Source organism: Ursus americanus, chromosome 25, assembly GCF_024610735.1.
Source record: "Ursus americanus isolate L20-20 chromosome 25, mUrsAme1.1.p, whole genome shotgun sequence".
NCBI classification, from domain to species: domain Eukaryota; kingdom Metazoa; phylum Chordata; class Mammalia; order Carnivora; family Ursidae; genus Ursus; species Ursus americanus.
The window spans coordinates 21,482,819-21,502,091 of record NC_142151.1 but is presented as its reverse complement, the minus strand read 5'-3'; the positions used below and the strand labels follow the sequence as shown (position 1 = coordinate 21,502,091).

Here is a 19,273-nt window from a genome sequence, read left to right as displayed (position 1 = left end):
TTGTTTTGTTTCTTAAAATCCACATATGACTGAAATTGTATGGTATTTGTCTCTCTGACTAACTTACTTCACTTAGCATTATACTCTCTAACTCCAACCATGTTGCTGCAAATGGCAATATTTCATTCTTTTCTATGGCTAAGTAATATTCTATTGTGTGTATATACATATACCATATCTTTTTTCTTTTAAAAATTTTATTTATTATATTTGACCAAGAGAGAGAGTGAGAGAGAGAGAGCACAAACAGGGGGAACAGCAGGCAGAGGGAGAGGGAGAAGCAGGCTCCCACTAAGCAGGGGGACCTAGTCGGGGCTCGATTGCAGGACCCTGGGATCATGACCTGAGCCGAAGGTAGATGCTTAATAGACTGAGCCACCCAGGCACCCAATATACCACATCTTCTTTTTCCATTCATCTATCGATGGATACTTGGGGCTGTTTCCATCATTTGGCTATTGTAAATAATGCTGCAATAAACATAAGGGCGCATATCTCCTTTCGAATTAGTGTTTTTACATTCTTTGGGTAAATACCCAGTAGTGGAATTACTGGATTGTAGGGTAGTTCTATTTTTAATTTTTTGAGGAACTTCCATACTGTCTTCCACAGTGGCTGCACCAGTTTGCATTCCCACCAACAGTGTATTAAGATTCCTTTTTCTCAATGTTCAAAATCATTAGCCATCAAGGAAATTCAAATCAAAACCACACTGAGATACCACCTTACGCCAGTTAGAATGGCAAAAATAGACAAGGCAAGAAACAACAATTGTTGGAGAGGATGTGGAGAAAGGGGATCCCTCCTACATTGTTGGTGGGAATGCAAGTTGGTACAGCCACTCTGGAAAACAGTGTGGAGGTCCCTTAAAAAGTTAAAAATTGAGCTACCCTATGATCCAGCCATTGCACTACTGGGTGTTTACCCCAAAGATACAGATGTAGTGAAGAGAAGGGCCGTATGCACCCCAATGTTCATAGCAGCAATGTCCACAATAGCTAAATCATGGAAGGAGCCGAGATGCCCTTCAACAGATGACTGGATTAAGAAGTTGTGGTCCATATATACAATGGAATATTACTCAGCTATCAGAAAGAACGAGTTCTCAACATTTGCTACAACATGGACGGCACTGGAGGAGATAATGCTAAGTGAAATAAGTCAAGCAGAGAAAGACAACTATCATATGATTTCTCTCATCTATGGAACATAAGAACTAGAATGATCAGTAGGGGAAGAAAGGGATAAAGAAAGGGGGGGTAATCAGAAGGGGGAATGAAACATGAGAGACTATGGACTATGAGAAACAAACTGAGGGCTACAGAGGGGAGGGGGTGGGGGAATGGGATAGGCCGGTGATGGGTAGTAAGGAGGGCACATATTGCATGGTGCACTGGGTGTTATACACAACTAATGAATCATCGAGCCTTACATCGAAAACCGGGGATGTACTGTATGGTGACTAACATAATATAATAAAAAATCATTATAAAAAAAAAAAAGATTCCTTTTTCTCCACATCCTTGCCAACACATGTTGTTTCTTCTGTTTTTGATTTTAGCCATTCTGACAGTGTGAGGTGATATCACATTGTAGTTTTGATTTGCATTTCCTTGATGCTGAGTGATGTTGAGCATCTTTTCATGTGTCTGTTGGCCATCTGTAGGCCTTCTTTGGTGAAATGTCTATTCATATATTCTGCCCATTTCTTAATTAGATTATTTGTTTTTTTGGTGTTCAATTGTATGAATGGTATGCACATTTTTAAGGTTCTTAATGAATATTGCCATATTGCCTTTAAAGAGTGGTAGGTCAAAAACTATTACACATTTTTAAGATTTTCTTTAAAGATTTAAGTTATTTATTTGAGAGAGAAAGAGAGAAAATGAGCGGAAAGGAGAGGGAGAGAGAATCTGAAACAGACTCTGTACTGAGCGCAGAGCCCTATGCAGGGCCCGATCCCATCACTGCAAGATCACTACCTGAGCCAAAACCAAGAGTCGGACACTTAACTGACTGAGCCACCCAGGCTCCCCCATTTTTAAGATTTTTTTAAATGAAAATGGCCATAATATTTTCCTGTAAAGCTGCGTTAGTTTATCTTTGCAGTTATAGTGATGGACAACTTTCCCATCAACACATATTTACTGTTTTAATTTTAATTTAACCGGGAAAAATTTAAGTAGGCTCATGGTTTCTGCCAATGGAAAGACTTTGCAAAACCTCTCCACATTTGCTCATTTTAAATATGCTTCTCTCGTTTTTTTAACCAGTGTATACTTTGTGTCAGACTTACAGTTTCCTACAATGCACAACAATAAAAATAGGTGTGATACGATAATGACCATTTTCCCACCATTTTTCTTGTGTCTTATAAGTAAGTATGTCACCAAACTATATCACACTTATCTTGCAATGCTGTATGCACCAATCTACACTGTCTGACACTCTATTATGAACAAGAAAGTCTTCAAGATGGGATAAACTTCATAAAACCTCAGCATGTTTTATAAACAGTCTTTATCATGCCTGGCCTTTGAAACAAATGTCAAGATGTTACAATACTAAGGAAAATTGGAAAACGGAGGCCTCAAATACATGAAGCCTGGCATTGCCACTGATAGCAATGTTTGAGCATTTTCTTGTAAGGGCTTTTTTTTTTTTTAATTAATTATTTTCTTGTAAAGTCTTTTAAAATGAATTTTCCTAATGGCTACGTATTATGAAGAAAACTAGTATTTGACATTTAAAATACAGAATCTTTAGCTTTGGATGGTTATTTATATTGGTTCAACAATGGCTCAATCCCAAATAACAGGAAGATGCACGTGCCTTATCTTATTATACCCTGAAGTTCTGATTGGTTATAATAGTATCACAAAATGATTTCAGTCCTGTTCTGTAGCTTATGTCACGGGTAACCAATTCTGGAGCTGTTAGAGTTTAAGAATCAGACCCTCTAGCCTCGTCTGCCTCCTTTGCTTTTCTTACTGTTCTGCCTCGGAAACAGTTGTACAGAACACTGACTGATTTTCGTAGCGCCACTTCCAAATTAGGCAGTCCTCTGGAAGGGAAGCTGCTTCAAACAATAAAATTGATGAATGGCCAAAGTCTGCTATTTTGGTCCTTAGTTTCATTTTCTCCATTTAATAGCTGTCCCTCTCATGGTTTCATTTTTAATTGGAATTTGACTTTGTATCTCCAGTGGGGATAAAAAACATTTAGTTGATAAGTTATAACAGATTAACTTCTCTGAAATCAGGAGGTTACCAAGCATCAAAAGGACTTAAAGAGTTTATAAGAAAGAAAGAAAGAAAGAAAGAAAGAAAGAAAGAAAGAAAGAAAGAAAGAAAGAAAGAAAGAAAGAGGAAGGAAAGGAAAGGAAGAAAGAAAAAGAAAGAAAGAAAGAAAGAAAGAAAGAAAGAAAGAAAGAAAGAAAGAAAGAAAGAAAGAAAAAGAAAGAAAGCAAGCCCACCAAAAACTCTAGGAGTGCCCTCCCACTCCATAGTACACAGTCCTGCTGCAGCAAATGCTGGTGAAGTTCAGAGTGAATAATATTCACTGTATATTTCTGCAGAGCACTCTTTTTTCTTTGAGTCCCAGGGAAAGGCATTTGCCAGTTTGATAAAGACCAGTCTGTTTTCAGGGCTCAGCTCCAGATTTCCCAAGCCATAGGCCGAATAGAATCAGCTTATAAAACCTTGCTTCTCTAAAATGAGTCTCAGTGGTTGATTTGTGGGTCCTACAGAGATGACCGGTCAACAGAGGAGCCAGGCCTTTTCCCCACTGTGTGCTGGTTCTGGGAACCCAAATGAGCTTTTTCCCAGTATTGACTGGGTTTGGCATTTTCTTTTGTGCCTGGGAACCCGTGACCAGTCTTTGATGCCAGTTGGCCCACAACGAGCTGAGCAGCCTGTTTATAATCGGAGACTTTGGTGAGCTGATTTTGAAACCTCTTCTTCAGGACCGTGGCAGTCATAAGTTCTTTGCTTCACTCTTAAATGCATCAGAGATTTGGTGGGTTGGAAGGGGGTACAGCATACTCCCAAAAGTGCATTACACATGCCTGTAAGAAACTTACAGACCTCTCTAATGTAAGAAAATTACATGCCATGTAAAATTCTTTCCTACGTGAAAATTCTATACTTTCTTTGGAAAATGTTGAGTTTGTTAGCCAAAATGGTCTTCATGCTGCTCAATGGGTGGGACCCCATGTATACGTAATAAAATGGAAGAAAGAGGCAGATATGATTCAGGTTATTTCCTTACAACCCTACACCCCACACCATTTGAGTTTTCTGGACATTTTATGATATCGTATACCAGTCTATATTTGCAAAACAGAGTCATGAAATGAGGGAAAGTAGGAAAAGTCACTATTATCTAAAATATTAAAATATTTGAGTAAGAGTGATTTTCCAGGTGCTTGCCCCAATTTTCCACTTTGCTTTATTTGTAAGGAAATAATTTATGCGTTTTTGCTTTCCTGGAGGAGAATATAAGTTGATATGTTGTATCCTTTATAAATAATTTCAGTGAAGTTTTATGGTATTTGATGTATAATGCAATATCTATGCCCAAAGATGTTATTTGCCAAGAGTAAAATGTGTAAAAGCAATCCCTTGTTTTGTTGGAAAATAACTTTGTATCCTTTCTCTCATATACCTCCCAAAGGAATGTATGCTTGGCTAGTCCATGACAGTTACCTTTGATCAAATAAATTGTTCCTGATATTTATCATAGAGTATGTGTACTTCAACCCGGTTCCTGTTTACAAAAATGTTATAGTTCCTACAAGAAAAGTACATAATTGCCAGTGACAAAGTCAGTTATTCCAAATTAACATAACAGCACCTGTCCAAGGTACTCAAGCTTTATCTAAACACCCAAAGTGGAACTTGAAAAGTGAAGAAATAAAACCTTGAAGACTGGTATGAATTATCCAAACACATGAGAAATTAGTAAAACACTGACGTAGAAACATGGTGGAGGCAGGCTAGGAAATTGGTTGGTATCAAATATATCTGCTGTCAAATACTAGGACTGCCCTAGAGTACTCATTGTTCAACCTCCACCACGTCATTTTGTGTCTCTATAGTTCAGCTTCCTCACTTACTAAATGAGCACAATAATAGCTCCTGCTTATGGCAATTGAAACAATTAAATGAGATAGTATATGAACAGTGCCTGGCACATTGCCTAAATATTTTAGATACTTTACCGGTTTCCATTTTACTAATTTACTCCCATTTTATTGTTCTCCCTTCTGAGCTTCAGAGAGATATCTTCTGTGGGTCTACATGCACTTTTTAATACTTTGGGTACATTACGAGGTATTAGGAATTGCAAAGATGAAAGGTAGAGTAAAATCCACAGGGAACCTACAGTCTAGTTGGAGAGACCAGGAGGGGAAACTAAGTACAATATGGTGTGTTATGCTATTTACAGAGCTCTGCATAGAATGTCATGGGGCCATATATGGGGGTCGCTGAAGCTCATCGAGTGAGAAAGCAGACAGTCTGGTCAGTGAAGATTTAAAAGAGTAGTGGCTCCTTTTAAGATCTTAAAGAATAGGTGGAGCTTGGTCAGTTGAAGAAAAAGGGAAAACGTTTTCAAGCTGAGAGAGCAATGTATTCAGGGGGGAAAGGGTGAGTAAGTAGGTGAGAGATCTTGGTATATTTAGGGGACTAAACATAGTTGAGTGTCATTGGTGACAGGTTCTGATGTGGAAAGTGGCAGGGGAGGAAGCTGGAGAGTAAAATCCTGAGCAGCCAGGAGAGATGCTAAGGGTGCGGAAGGCAAAGGAGTGCCATTTGTTATTTTAAGGAGAGGAATGCTACATAAACAGATTTGGATTTTTAATATATAACCCTGGCAGCATGGTGGAGATTACTTCACCCTTGGTCAGGATTCATGCATTTTCCATAATTGCTTTGCCTCAGTGATTTCTGAAAGGACCTCATATGAATAGGAAATGCTTTTTGTATTACCCATTTATTCATTCACCAGACATTTCTTGAGAAATTACTATGTTGTATTTTTGGCATTGGGCTAGATTCTAAAGATGAAAATCTTTGCTCTTGAGTTCACAGTATAATGGGAGAGATAGTAACAAAAAATGACAAATAGCAGTGCTGGGGACCCTCAGCCAGAGAGCCTAGAATGATGAGGGCAGGGGAAAGGAAAGGAAGAAGAGGCTCAGAGAAGCATTCATCTTGGGGTCCTCCAATATTCCTTGTAGTTGCAATTCCAAAGTGCGGTGTTATAGAGAGGAAAGAAAGTTCTCTCTATGCCCCAGTTATGCTCAGAAACCATTGCTTCCTGATGTTTAGCAAGAATGGGGCTCATTAATTCCATAAAAGCTTCAGTAAGATTTGTGTGTGTGTGTTAGAAAAGTGAAATGGAGGATGAATCAACTGACTTGACTTAAACGTCTAAGTCATTGGTTTATTCCTTCTTTGATTTATTCAGCAAATATTCATTGAGTAGTATGTGGCAGGAGCTCTACATAGAGTTACAAAGGCAAACGAGCCTGACCCCTGGACTTCCCTTTGTATGCAAAGACATAATATGAAATTGTTTAAAAGGTATTCCTTGGAATGGCAAATCTGTGCTCCTTAAAATCCACTCTTCAAAATATAAGAACAGAACGACAACTAAACTCTGTAAAGATAAAGATCTTTCACTACTCCCTTCCCTACTAAGATCTAAGAAGTAGATCTTAGACATTCCTGTCCCAAGAAAAGCAATTGTAACTACGTATGGTGACAGTGTTAACTCGACTTATTGTGCTGATCAGATTGCAATATGTACAAATACTGAATCATTATGTCGTGCATCTGAAACTAATACATGTCAATTTAAAAAGTAAAGAAGAAATACCTGTCATTTAAGACAAACGGCCATTTCATACCACATTTCTAATGTTGGCTTTCCAATCTATATGGTCAGTATTTGCTGACAAAGGCTCAAAGGAAGTACACAAACTGAAGCTTTTCTTTCTTTCTTTCTTTCCTTTTTCTTTCTTCCTTTCTTTCTTTCTTTCTTTCTTTCTTTCTTTCTTTCTTTCTTTCTTTCTTCCTTCCTTCCTTCCTTCCTTCCTTCCTTCTCTCTCTCTCTCTCTCTCTCTCTCTCTCTCTTTCTTTCTTTTGTTTTTTGAGGGGGTCTGAAATCCTTTTCTAAATAGCAGTAAAATATACACAACATAAAATTTGCCATTTAAACCATTTCATGTGTATAGTTCAGTCACATTAAGTACATACACATTGCAGTACAACCATCACCACAGTCCATTCTGGAAATTCTCTCCTCAAGTTAGAATCTATATGCATTAAACAATAACAATTGCCTCTCCTCCCAGGCCCTGGAAACCACCACTGACTTTCAGTCCCTATGATTGACTCTTCTAGGTACCTCATATAGGTAGACTCATACGCTAGTTGTGGGGGATTTTTTTGTGCCTGGCTTATTTTACTTAGCATAATGTCTTCAAGGTTCATCCATGTTGTCATAAATCTATTACACTGAATCAGGAATTCCAGAACTCTGGTGCAGGTGCTGTTGAAAGCAGTATGGTAGTTCCTCAAAAAATTAAATGTAGAATTAGCATATGGTGCAGCAGCTCCACTTCTGGATATATACCCCCCAAAATTCAAAGCAGCAGGAACTTGAATAGATATTTGTACACCCAGGTTTATAGTAGCATTATTCACTGCAGCCAAAAAGCGGAAACAACCCAAATGCCCATCAGTGGATGAATAAACAGATAAAATGTAGTATATACATATGGAGGATTATTCAACTAAAATTCTTCTTAAACAATTATCTTTTTTAGTTCTCTGTAAATGCGGTTTGGAAGCTAATAATTAGAGTGCTGCAATGGAGTTTATTCACCTTTCTGTTTCCAGTGAAAAGAAGCAGTTTCTATGGCACGCGAGGCCATCAGGCTTAAAGATAATAGGCAAAAGACCGAGTTAAATTTACTTTTCTTCATTTTCTTAGTCTGTTACACACACACATACACACACACACACACACGCACACACAAAACAAGCTTTGCAGACCTATTTGGAGGCATTTAACATGACTACAAGCTCAGATGAAAAAAAATACAAATAATTTTTTGTTTCAAATCTTTATTTTCCAGTTTCCTACTACAGACAACATTTCCCCTGTGGTTGATGCTGCATGTGCCAGGCTAGATTTGTTCACCTTCAGCATCCTAGCATGCTAAAAGGAGCATTTCTTTTGCAGCTTCACAGAACTTTCTTTAGCATATTATTTTATTTATAGGAGGATGTTTTTGAATCATGCTCTTGTTTCTTTGGTTCTTTCTTCTTGCTCCTGATTCTATAACTGGTTTGAAAAAGTTAGAACGGAAGGGGTAGGTGGGCCAAGGAGTCTTGTGTCCTGCCCAAGGAGACCATAATAAAGCATGTTTGCAAACCACTCTTCCAGAGCCAGGCTTCTCAAACTGTAATGTGCTTATGAAGCATTTCTGGGTCTTGTGAAAATGAGTATTTTGATTTAGTAGGTCTTGGGTGGGGCCTGAGAGTCTCTGGTAAGCTCCAGGTGATGCTGGTGCTGTTGGTCCTTTGCCAACATTGAACAGCAACTCTGTAGGGGCCCGTCTTCTTGCCAGATTCAGAAAATATGTGTAGTATATAGTATTTAAGCAAGATAGCAGAATGGTCATGGACCCCAGAGCTGTGTGTTATATGCTAAATGCTTTTAAGCAGGCTGTTTAGCTTCTCTATAACTTATTTCCCCTCGTTTGTAAAATTAGAATAATGGGTAAACTTCCCTCATTGGCATTATTATGTTTAACCACTCTGTTTCAAGTTCTTCCTCAACTCTACTGTCTTTGACAAGAGACATAATTGCAAAAAAAAAAAAAAAGTGCAAAAAACTCTGGCTGCATTCAAGGGGTGACAAATTGTTTCTGGTTTTCCTGAGACGTTTCTAGTTTTAGCACTGAAAGTCCCAGGTCCTGGGAGCCCATCATTCTTGGGTAATTTAGTTAGGATGCTTGTTCCTCAGAGCTGAATTCCCAGTTGGTCTTGAGAAATGACTCTCAGAGGTGGCTTGCTCAACATGATAATGAGTGAGGGAAATGATTGTTTATTTTGGGAGAACTTGGTTGTTGGTGGTTTTATTTTTAACCCCCTTTTTATGTGGTTGGTTTTCGCAGTGTTCAAAAGCTGAATGAGTTTCTCTTGAGTGATGAGATTGGTGAGGATAGCTGGCGAACTGGTGAAGGTTCTCTTCCTTTTGAGTCCTGTAAGAAACACACTGGAGTGGTAAGTGCTTTTTCTTATTATTGAAGCTGTGACTAGACAACAGTCCCAATATTGGATGATTTTAAATGAGTGCAATTAGAAGAAATTGCAAGCTCCACTTTTAACCTATATAAAGAAAAATTGCCACCTGCTTCTACAACAAACTTCGGTAGTCTAAGATTCATGAACAAATGTGTAAGGCTTGTCATTAGAAATCATCAAAGAATCATCCCAAGAGGGACAGCACATGTTCAATTGAAAAAATATTAAAAGGTTGTCTGCCCCAAATTTTATATAAAAATAATATTAAATAAGCTTAACAACTCCCACACCATATTCTTTTAATGCCTTTTAGCTGTATTACACTTTTTAGTTTAAAAAGTGCTTTTGATGCATTTTATCTTTTGACTCAATACATCATATTACCTTATTTTTTCTTCCAACTGAATATATTGAGTTTGTGTATTATGTGGCTTGAACAAAGTCATAAACTTAGTAAACAGCAGAGCCAGAATTAAAACCTGAGTCTTATAACTCCTGAACCATTTTATGCATCCATCACACAAATATTTACTCAATATCTACATACAGCTTGGAAACATGTTCAATATTATTTTGTCATGTATTACGTGTAATATGATGTGTACCATATATGTATTTGCCTGTGTTTCTGGACTTATTGGCTACCCTGTACTTCAGGGGTATAGGTATGAACAAGGCAAACAAGCTCCTCCTTGTCACAGTTATCTTTCTTAAGGTGGGAGGCAGATGATAAACAAGTTAAAAAAGTGAGATAATTTCACTTTGGGAAGAAAATAAAATAGTGTACGAGAGAGTGACTGGGATACTGGAAGCCGGGTGATCATTTCCCAGAAAGGCCCCTCTCTGAAGAGCTGGCATTTGGTCTGAGACCTGAATGAAGAGTACATACCTGTTCAGCAAAGATTGGGGGAAGAAAGCATTTCAGGCAGAGAACTAGTAGATGCAAAGGCCCCGAGGTAGAATGAATTTGATGTGCTTGAGGAACAGAGAAACTTTGGTTGAAGCCTGGTGAAGAATGGAGAGATAAGATAAAGTAAGAACAAGGATTGAGGGTCTGGATTGTATTGCTGTGAAATAGGAAACCATAGGAAGGTTTTAAAGTAAGGACTAATAGAATTTTGGTTATCTATCTATCTATCTATCTATCTATCTATACATCAGGCTTGAACTCGGGACCCTGAGATCAAGACCTGAGCTGAGATCAAGAGTTGGATGCCTAACAACTGAGCCACCCAGGCACCCCAATTTTGGTTGTTTTTAAAAGGTCGCTTTGGCTACTGGCTTGACGGTAATCAGTGGAAACAAGAGTAGAACAGATCAATAAGAAGATTATTACAATAACATAGGCAAGAAATGGTGATGGTTAGAATTAGTTTTTGTGGCAGTTGCAGTGGACATTGTGAGAAAGTGATCGAATTCAGTGTACTTTTTTTTAGGTTGAGTTGATAAAGACTTGCTGGTAGACTGGGTAGGTAGGCTAAGATGTGAGTGGACTGGTGTCGAGGTAGAATCAAGAAGTGTATTTGCACATGATAATTTTGAGACATTCATTGACATCTAAGAAGAGAAGTCAGCATTAGAGATGTAAATTTAAGAGTCATTAGCCATTAGATATTTAAATCAATGAGACTGGATCACATCACTTTCTTGAAAGGTGTGTCTCAAAAATTCTGAAGAAAGACTTTAAAATTAATATGTATGTTTCATAATAATAAAATAGAAAGATGCTATTCTAAATGAGTCATGTTATAATTAATATTAGTTATTCGTGTTACTATTAGACAAAAATATGAATAGATTTACTATTTTTGTAACCAAGCAAAATTACACATGCAATCTTCTGACTGGAATTAATTGAGGTTTGGAAAGTCTTTTTACCAGGAAGTCAATCTATATTAAATTTTTCTCTACATCATGTTTAAAACTGCTAAAAATAGTTGAGATGAACACTCATCTATATTTAGACTTGCTGTTTTCTTCTGCTTTTCTGGAGTTTTACTTTACTCTCTGTCGTTTTCTTGAGCCAGTGTCATTTTGTCTGAGAAGCTACCACCCACGCCTGTATACGCAGGAGTAACCGTGCCTCAAAATGCTAGTTTGCTATTGTGCGGACATGGACACAAAGACAGGAACACATTATAGAGTGTCTATACTTTGAGGCAGCAGGAAGGTCAAGTACTTGATTAGAACCAGCATTGTCATTCTTTGGATTATAGGAGATTACCAAAGAACTTACTAGGTCATCTATCAGAGATGTGAGGATGAGCAGAGTGGATGACCTCATGAATGAGGATGTAGGAGGTCAAGTTTGTGGAGTTAGGGAAATCTGAAGAACCTTTTGTATGAGATGAGGGATAGAAGAAAAATTGAACTGAGAAAAGGTTTTTGGAAGGAAAAAAGAACCCTCTTCAAATGTATTCAATATCTTCAGGGTTATTGAAACCAGACTGGACTTCTGATGTCTTTCAGGGTCATTCATCACTGCTGATGGGCCAAACCACAAACGACAAACTTTTTAAAATGGAGTGAAAAAAGCTGTGTGTTTGAAAATAACACTAATGGAAACTTCTTCTTGAGAGCTTAAGATGCTATGTATTCTGTAAAAGCTTAGAGTTAAGTGGTTTTGGCTGTAGAATCTCCATGGAGAATTAGTGACATTCTAGAGCCAAAGTCTCTTCAAATTACATCTGTGGAACTCCGACTCAAATCTCTGTCAACACATCTCCTCCTCCCACCCTCTTCTTAGTTTTGTGAAGAACATGACGTCATTCCTTTTGGACCTCTGGGGCAATAGTACTATGGAATTAAAGACTCTAGAAGACAGAGGATTTATGTAAAGGCATAGACTCGTCTTGTGAGGAAGATACACTTAGCTTGAAGGATACCGACTTTCTACATCTCATGCACCATACTTCCAAGGTCATCTGTGAGATTGTGAAAAGAAAAACAGAACTAAAATAAAATTTCAGGAACAATCTCTCTACTTTTTTTAAGTTAAAATGCATTCAGTATTTTCTATGTGACAGAACCACTGCTAGTTTTCCTCAGTACCTTTTTAATCTGTGTATTTATTTGCACGTAGCCTAGCAATGTACTATTTGATAATTTGATGTTCTGTTGATATAACAATTGATGGAAATTGGAAGAGCAATATCTTGTTTGGATTAAATTACCGATTATTTGAGGACATTTCTAATTCCCATAGTAGAATTCAGTGGATTTTTCAAAAAGATAAACCTGCAATTCCAGGCCAAAAGAAAAAAAAAGTTTTACAATTCTAGAATACTTTGCTTTTATAGGTAATTTAACAGTTCTAAAGTATATTATTACTTAGCCTTCATAACATCTATAAAGTATTTGAGTAAGACAGATAATTATTTTTGTTGAAATAGTTGTTCACTAGACTCCTGGCACAAATTTTGAGCTTATAAATTTTTCTGTATTAGGGGTTTACAGAGCTGAATTTTCTACCTTCTCTTTAGTCATCTGTCTCTACTGCATGACATTGAAGTCAAATTTAGAGAATAACATATTTCTATCTGTATGACCTAACTGAAGTTCCTTTTAAGTGTGGGAAAACTGTCCAACCCCAGCTAGCATCCTCTTTATGTGGATGCTTTAGTCCTTTGACCAGGAAAAATGCTATAACATTTGAAAAAGACTAGATCATTCTATTATACTTACATCCGCGTTATATGTTTATATACTTATGGAACAGTATATATGCATATTTGGACCAAAAAAAAAAATCCCAGAGCCTTATGGTTTTTCTCATTCCACAGTGGATCCTTGGGTGATGTGTAGCCCGATCTGAGTTATGTGAGTGTATGAAATTCAAAATCCTCATGATTCAAAGGGTGATCAAAAATGTACTGTTGGAGCATTTACAAGCTCACTGGCCTCCCAAGTAGATTCTAGTTTAACCTGAGTTAGTCTGCTTGCCTTTTGACACACACGCTGTTTTTCACTGCCTGGGTATATTTATCAGGAGAGCTAGAGGAAGACTATCCAAAACCTAGTTTGGAGCTCTGCACTTACAATTCCATCTGTTCCAAGTATCACATCTTCGTATTTTCATTTTTCTTAAAAGGCTTGTGAATTAGGTTTAAAATGGTAGCTTAAGGCTTTTTGTTATTATTATTTTTTTTGTTGAGAAGCCACTGAAAGAATTAAAATATCACATTCACTTTGCTTCTTTCTTTTTCTTGGAATTTCAAGTGGAGAAGTAGCAATATGAGTTAATGTTCAGTAAAACATCTTTTTTTTCATAAAGCTTCAACTTGTGTTTTTTTTTTCCATTTGGAATGCAGCAGCCGAAAACTATAAACAGGAAGCAGCCTGGAAGATATCACCTGGACAGCTATGAGCAATCAACCCGGCGTCTACGTCCTGTAGAGACAGAGGATATTGCAATAAAGGTTATTTTATTTCCTGGATTCTTGCATGACCAGAAACATTTAGGTTACTATTTTATGGTGAAGTTCTGTAAAAGTGTCCTAAATCGTGTCTTTAAAGTCTCTTTACAGTGATCACCAATCCTCATAACATTTTCAGAAGTGTTCTGATGAGTTTCATTGCCAGGTCTGCCTTGCCTCCCAACCACGTTTCTTGCCCCAGCAGCTCTTTTTTAATAACTGGAGCATGAGCCTTCTCAATCTGCGTTAGAAGCTAGTCTCCAACGTATTTCTCCTGTCATACTCTTACGTTCCTCTACCTAGTGAATTGATTTATAGAGAACACCAATATTATAAATCCAGGTTGTAAGGAAATAAATTAGATAGTGGTTGTCTTCAACCAGGAGAGGCTTAGCCAGTGTTGCATGTGTTCTCCCGAGCACACACACACACACACACACACACACACACACCGCTACCGCAGGGTTCCCGGTAGTGCCTTTGATCTAGTTTCAAACAGTGTTTTGTGCTCTCCCAGCAAGCGTGCTTAGGTAGAACAGGCCACGAGGGGATAACCAGCTGAGGACTGATCATGGGTCCACAGAGGGGTCAGTGCTCCACAGGAACAGATGCTGAGCAGTCCAGGGCTCTTGGACATCGGTGCAGCCAGAGTCCTGGAAATTAGCCCTTTTAGAACACTCTGCTGGACTGCTGGGGCTCTCCGACTCCCTGTGCTGCCCAGGCCAGTCAGAGAGGGAGGGAGCCTCCGCGCGGAGTTTCATAGAGCCCAGGGCTACATTTAGATCTCCTCTCTCTCTGTATTGCCTGACACCATACTTTGCAGTTGGAGCAAATGTGTGATTGGATAGAATAAGCAAATGCTAGCCCAACCTCTGCTGTCTATTTGGTGTGTGACTTTTGGGCAAATTACTTCGCCTCTCTGAGCTATGGTTTACCCATCTTGTGGTGGGGATGCCATTTTAGCATGGTTGTTTTGAGGATAAAATATGTCACATGTGAATTTTAAAGAGCTTTAGTGATTTTAAAAAAATTTATAATTTTTTATTATATTATGTCACCATACAGTACATCCCTAGTTTTTGATGTAATGTTCCATGATTCATTACTTGCGTATAACACCCAGTGCACCACGCAATACTTGCCCTCCTTACTACCCATCACCAGCCTATCCCATTCCCCCACCCCCTCCCCTCTGAAGCCCTCAGTTGGTTTCCCAGAGTCCATAGTCTCTCATGCTTCATTCCCCCTTCTGTTTACCCCGCCTTTCTTCTTCCCTTTCTTCTCTTACCGATCTTCCTACTTCTTATGTTCCATAAATGAGTGAAACCATATGGTAATTGTCTTTCTCTGTTTGACTTATTTCGCTTAGCATTATCTCCTCCAGTGCCGTCCATGTTGCAGCAAATGTTGAGAACTCATTCTTTCTGATGGCTGAGTAATATTCCATTGTATATATGGACCACATCTTCTTAATCCAGTCGTCTGTTGAAGGGCGTCTCGGCTCCTTCCACACTTTGTCTATTGTGGACAATGCTGCTATGAACATTGAGGTTTGATTTATTTATTTGACAGAGAAAGAGCACACGCAGGGGGAGCCGCAGGCAGAGGGAGACTGAGAAGCAGGCTCCCTGACATGAGACTCAATCCTAGGACCCCGGGATCATGACCTGAGCTGAAGGCAGACACTTAACCGACTGAGCCACTGAGGCACCCCTGGAGCTTTAGTGATTCTTACCCTTGGATGTACATTAGAATCTCCCAGAAAGCTTTAAGTGTGTGTGTGTGTGTGTGTGTGTGTGACTGTGTGTGTGTGTGACTGTGTGTGTGTGTGTGTGTGTGTGTGTGACTCTGTGTGTGTATGAATATGACCCAGGCATCATTGAAAAAAATAGTTCTAGTAGTTCCCTAACAATTATAATATGTGGATAGGGTGTGAAGTACTATGCTGTGGCAAGGTCTGGAATGAGAGACTAAGAAGGGCCCTTTGTGCTTCGTACTTCCAGTTATGCCCACACAACAAGTTATATGTATGACTACAGAAACAGGATCAGTTTTTTTTAATTGACATTTTCTATTCAATATAGTAAGAGTCTAAAAATACATCTTTTCCATGTGCCTTACTAAATTTGTTTTTATTTAGAACGTAAAAAAACAGAGGCTATCATTTGTTTTTCTAAAGTTGACCTTTCATGCACCAAAAAAAAAAACTCCACAAAAAAAAAAGCAAAGACAAAAAACTCAAAAAAACTGCTTAGTGATGGGCCCTGCAGTTTCAGGCCACCGTCAAGCCTTTAAGTTTTTATTCATGGTGGAAATTCTCAAGTTGGTAATAACTCATTTGTCTTTTTGAAATCTTTTTTTTAAATTGTGAAATAGAACATGCCTCCAGAAAAGTACATAAAATATATATGTACCACTTAATGAAAATGTGAACCCCTGTGCAACCAGCAAGAAAAGTACACCTTCCCTCCGAAGGTCCTCCCAACACACACGTTTGCTGGTCCCTCTCATATCTCTCCAAGACACAATTGCCATCCTGACTTTTATCGTCACCTTTTCCTGGATTACCCCTACTATGCGTGCCTCCCTAAAACATATTTTAGTTGTTTTAAGTTTAAACGTGTGTGTGTATGTGTGCGCGTCTTGCTTCTTTTGCTCGTTAACGTATGTCTCTTTCATCCGGATCGTCCTGTGAAGCCGTACTTCATTCATTCTCATTGCTGCGTAGCATTTCAATGTATGAATGTGCCGAAATTTGTCTGCTCTACTTTCGACGGGCTTTTGGTAATTTTTGCATTTGGGGCCGTTGTGAACAACTGCCGAGTCACAACGTCTGTGTGCATCCTTAACTTTCCCAGATAGTGGAAAACTGTTTCCCCAAGTGCTTGGGCCCATTTACACTTTCACCAGTGGTGGTCAGAGTTCCAGTGGCTCCTCATCTTCACTACTGCTTCCAATGTTTTGCCAAAGTGTGTATCGGGAGGAGGTGCAGTCGTATCTTGTGGTTTTTATTTGCACTTTTCTGATGTCTAATGAGGTTGAGCAGTTTTCAAGTATGCATGGGCCACGTGGGTTTTGATTTCCTCTTCTGTGACTTGCCAGCTTATTTGTTCCCTCCCCTTTAAAAATTTCTGGACACTAAGTCTTTATACTTTAGCTGTTTTGGCAGTTATATGTTACAGAACTCTTCTTCCATTTAGAGCTTGGCTTTATCGTATCAGAAGCTGTTAATTTTAGTGCAGTCTGGTTTATATAACTTTTCCTTATCGCTGATGCTTTGGGTTTTTTTGGTCTCATTTACGAAAACTTTCCCTACCCGAGGTCATGAAGATGATTTATATTAACTCCCAAAATCTTTGAAGCTACACCTTTCACTTTCAGTTCTTGAGTCGACCTAGGATCCATCTTTGTGTTTGGTATGAAGTAGGGACGTGATGTAGTAGGGAAATCGGTAACAAATAATTTTGGTTGAAATTTAGCAGTGGTAAATTTAGAGGCAGCAATTTTACTACATTTAATAGTGAGCCCGTAAGGTCTGATTTAACTTTTTATATGACATCTGGTTGTCCCAGTCCCTCTTATCAGTCACCCTCCCCACCGAGATTCAGTGTAGTCTCATACACACATCAGGGATCTTTTATATGTCTGGACTGATTGCTGGCTTCTTTTTTTTTTTTTTTCCATTTGTTTCTTTCTCCTAGATTCCACTGTTATGATCATTATAACTTCCTAATAAACATTGACGTATTTTAGGACAAGTTCTTATATGTTATTGTTTTTCTTCTAAAATATCTTAGCTATTCTTGGCCCTTTTGTGGGAAAGAGGCTTAGGTGTTTTCAGAGTTTACAGCTCTGAATTTGTCCTTTTCTTTATACTTGGACTTGGTATTTCCCTACTCCTTGTTTTAATGAACTTCTTTGCAAACTACATTTTATTCAGGATTTTTACTTATTGGTTATTTTCAGCAGGAGGAAATGAACAATGATCTGTGTAACATCTGCTTTTAAATTTTTAAAAATTATTTGATGGAGCTAAAATTCACATAGCATAAAATTAACAGGTTTTTTAATTTATTTATTTTTTAAAGATTTTATTTATTTAGGACAGAGAGAGACACAGCGAGAGAGGGAACACCAGCAGGGGGAGTGGGAGAGGGAGAAGCAGGCTTCCCACTGAGCAGGGAGCCCGACGCGGGGCTCAATCCCAGGACCCTGGGATCATGACCTGAGCCAAAGGCAGACGCTTAATGACTGAGCCAGCCAGGCGTCCCCAAATTAACTATTTTAAAGTGAACAATTCAGTGGCATTTAGGACAGTCACAATATTGTGCAACCATCACCTCTTTCCCATTGCAAAATATTTTCATCACCCCAAAAGGAAATCCCATACCTATTAAGCAGTCACTCCCCATTTACCCCTCTTTCTTGCCTCTGGCAACCACCAATCTGCTTTCTGTCTTTATGGATTTATCTATTCCGGATCTTTTATGTAAATGGATCATGCAATAAGTCACTTGCTTCTGTCTGGTTCCTTCCTTTACTTTTAATACATTCTTTCCCCTAATCCCCATTCCTCATTCCTATTCTGTACCACTCCCCCGCCATTATGGTATCAGCTCTAATGTGCTCAATATACGTGCCTAAACATACTCATATCCTTGCAAAATATGGAATAAGCATCTATGTGCTCTTGGTCTTCTGAAATGTTTTCATGATGGTTTGCTCCTTCTTACAACACTACTGTGTTCTGTAGTATGCATCACTGCATTTTCCTTACTTCCTAGAGATGGACATGGCTTTGCCTCCATTTTCCTTCTATCACAAACCATGCTATGATGATCATTTTTGTACTTACCCTTTTATGAACCTTCGCAAAGATTTATATGTTGTCTGATTTTCCAAGGTCAAACGACTATCTAGGGAAACCTAGGATTTTAACCCTGGTGGGGACATGAGACTATTTTGTAAAAGGCAGGAGGGAGTGGAAGTGCTGGTGGTTGGTGCAGGGGAGATTAACTTTGACCCTCTTCCATCATCCCCTTCGAATGGAGGTTGTTCCCTCTTTTACTTCTGTGTAGTGATAGTGCTTTCCTCTAGCTCCTTCCCTGCTGCTTTCAGACCATATCTTTTCCTCTCTCACACCCTTGCGAAGTTTTGTCATTGTCTACCTTTCTCACATCTCTTGTCAGAGGATCTCATCATCACTCTGCACCATCACTGAAGACTGGGGGCCTAGTTCCCTGTCCATCTCTCCAGCTTATTTGGTGCCATTCATGGATGTGGTTTAAACTTCCAAGTGCACAGCTCTCTAGTATCCCAGCCCGGAGATGTCTTACTCTGCTCTCACTCCATTTCCACAGCCTTGCCTGGGGTCACACCTGGCCACCACCGGGAACTGCTGCTCCTCTGAAATCTTAAACTCTATTGTGTCAGTCAGTCCCTGACACCAGAACCCTACCTCCAGTTCTCTCAGGCCTCACCTTTGCTGACAGTGCTATTTAACTTTATGGAGACCTCCAGCAACTTGAGCCCCTTCTT

General features: G+C 38.8%; 1 protein-coding gene across 8 annotated transcripts in view; it reads left to right on the top strand.

Annotated features, from left to right (window-relative positions):
* The window catches only part of ABCC9 (ATP binding cassette subfamily C member 9), a 127,862-nt gene that overhangs the window by 38,759 nt on the left and 69,830 nt on the right, over window positions 1–19,273 (top strand). For all 8 annotated transcript variants that reach the window (XM_087855686.1, XM_045811763.2, XM_045811762.2 and 5 more), the window contains exons 16-17: window positions 9,191–9,299; window positions 13,631–13,738. In XM_087855686.1, the coding sequence (XP_087711812.1) occupies window positions 9,191–9,299; window positions 13,631–13,738 (217 nt within the window). The remainder of the gene's footprint in view (window positions 1–9,190; window positions 9,300–13,630; window positions 13,739–19,273) is intronic.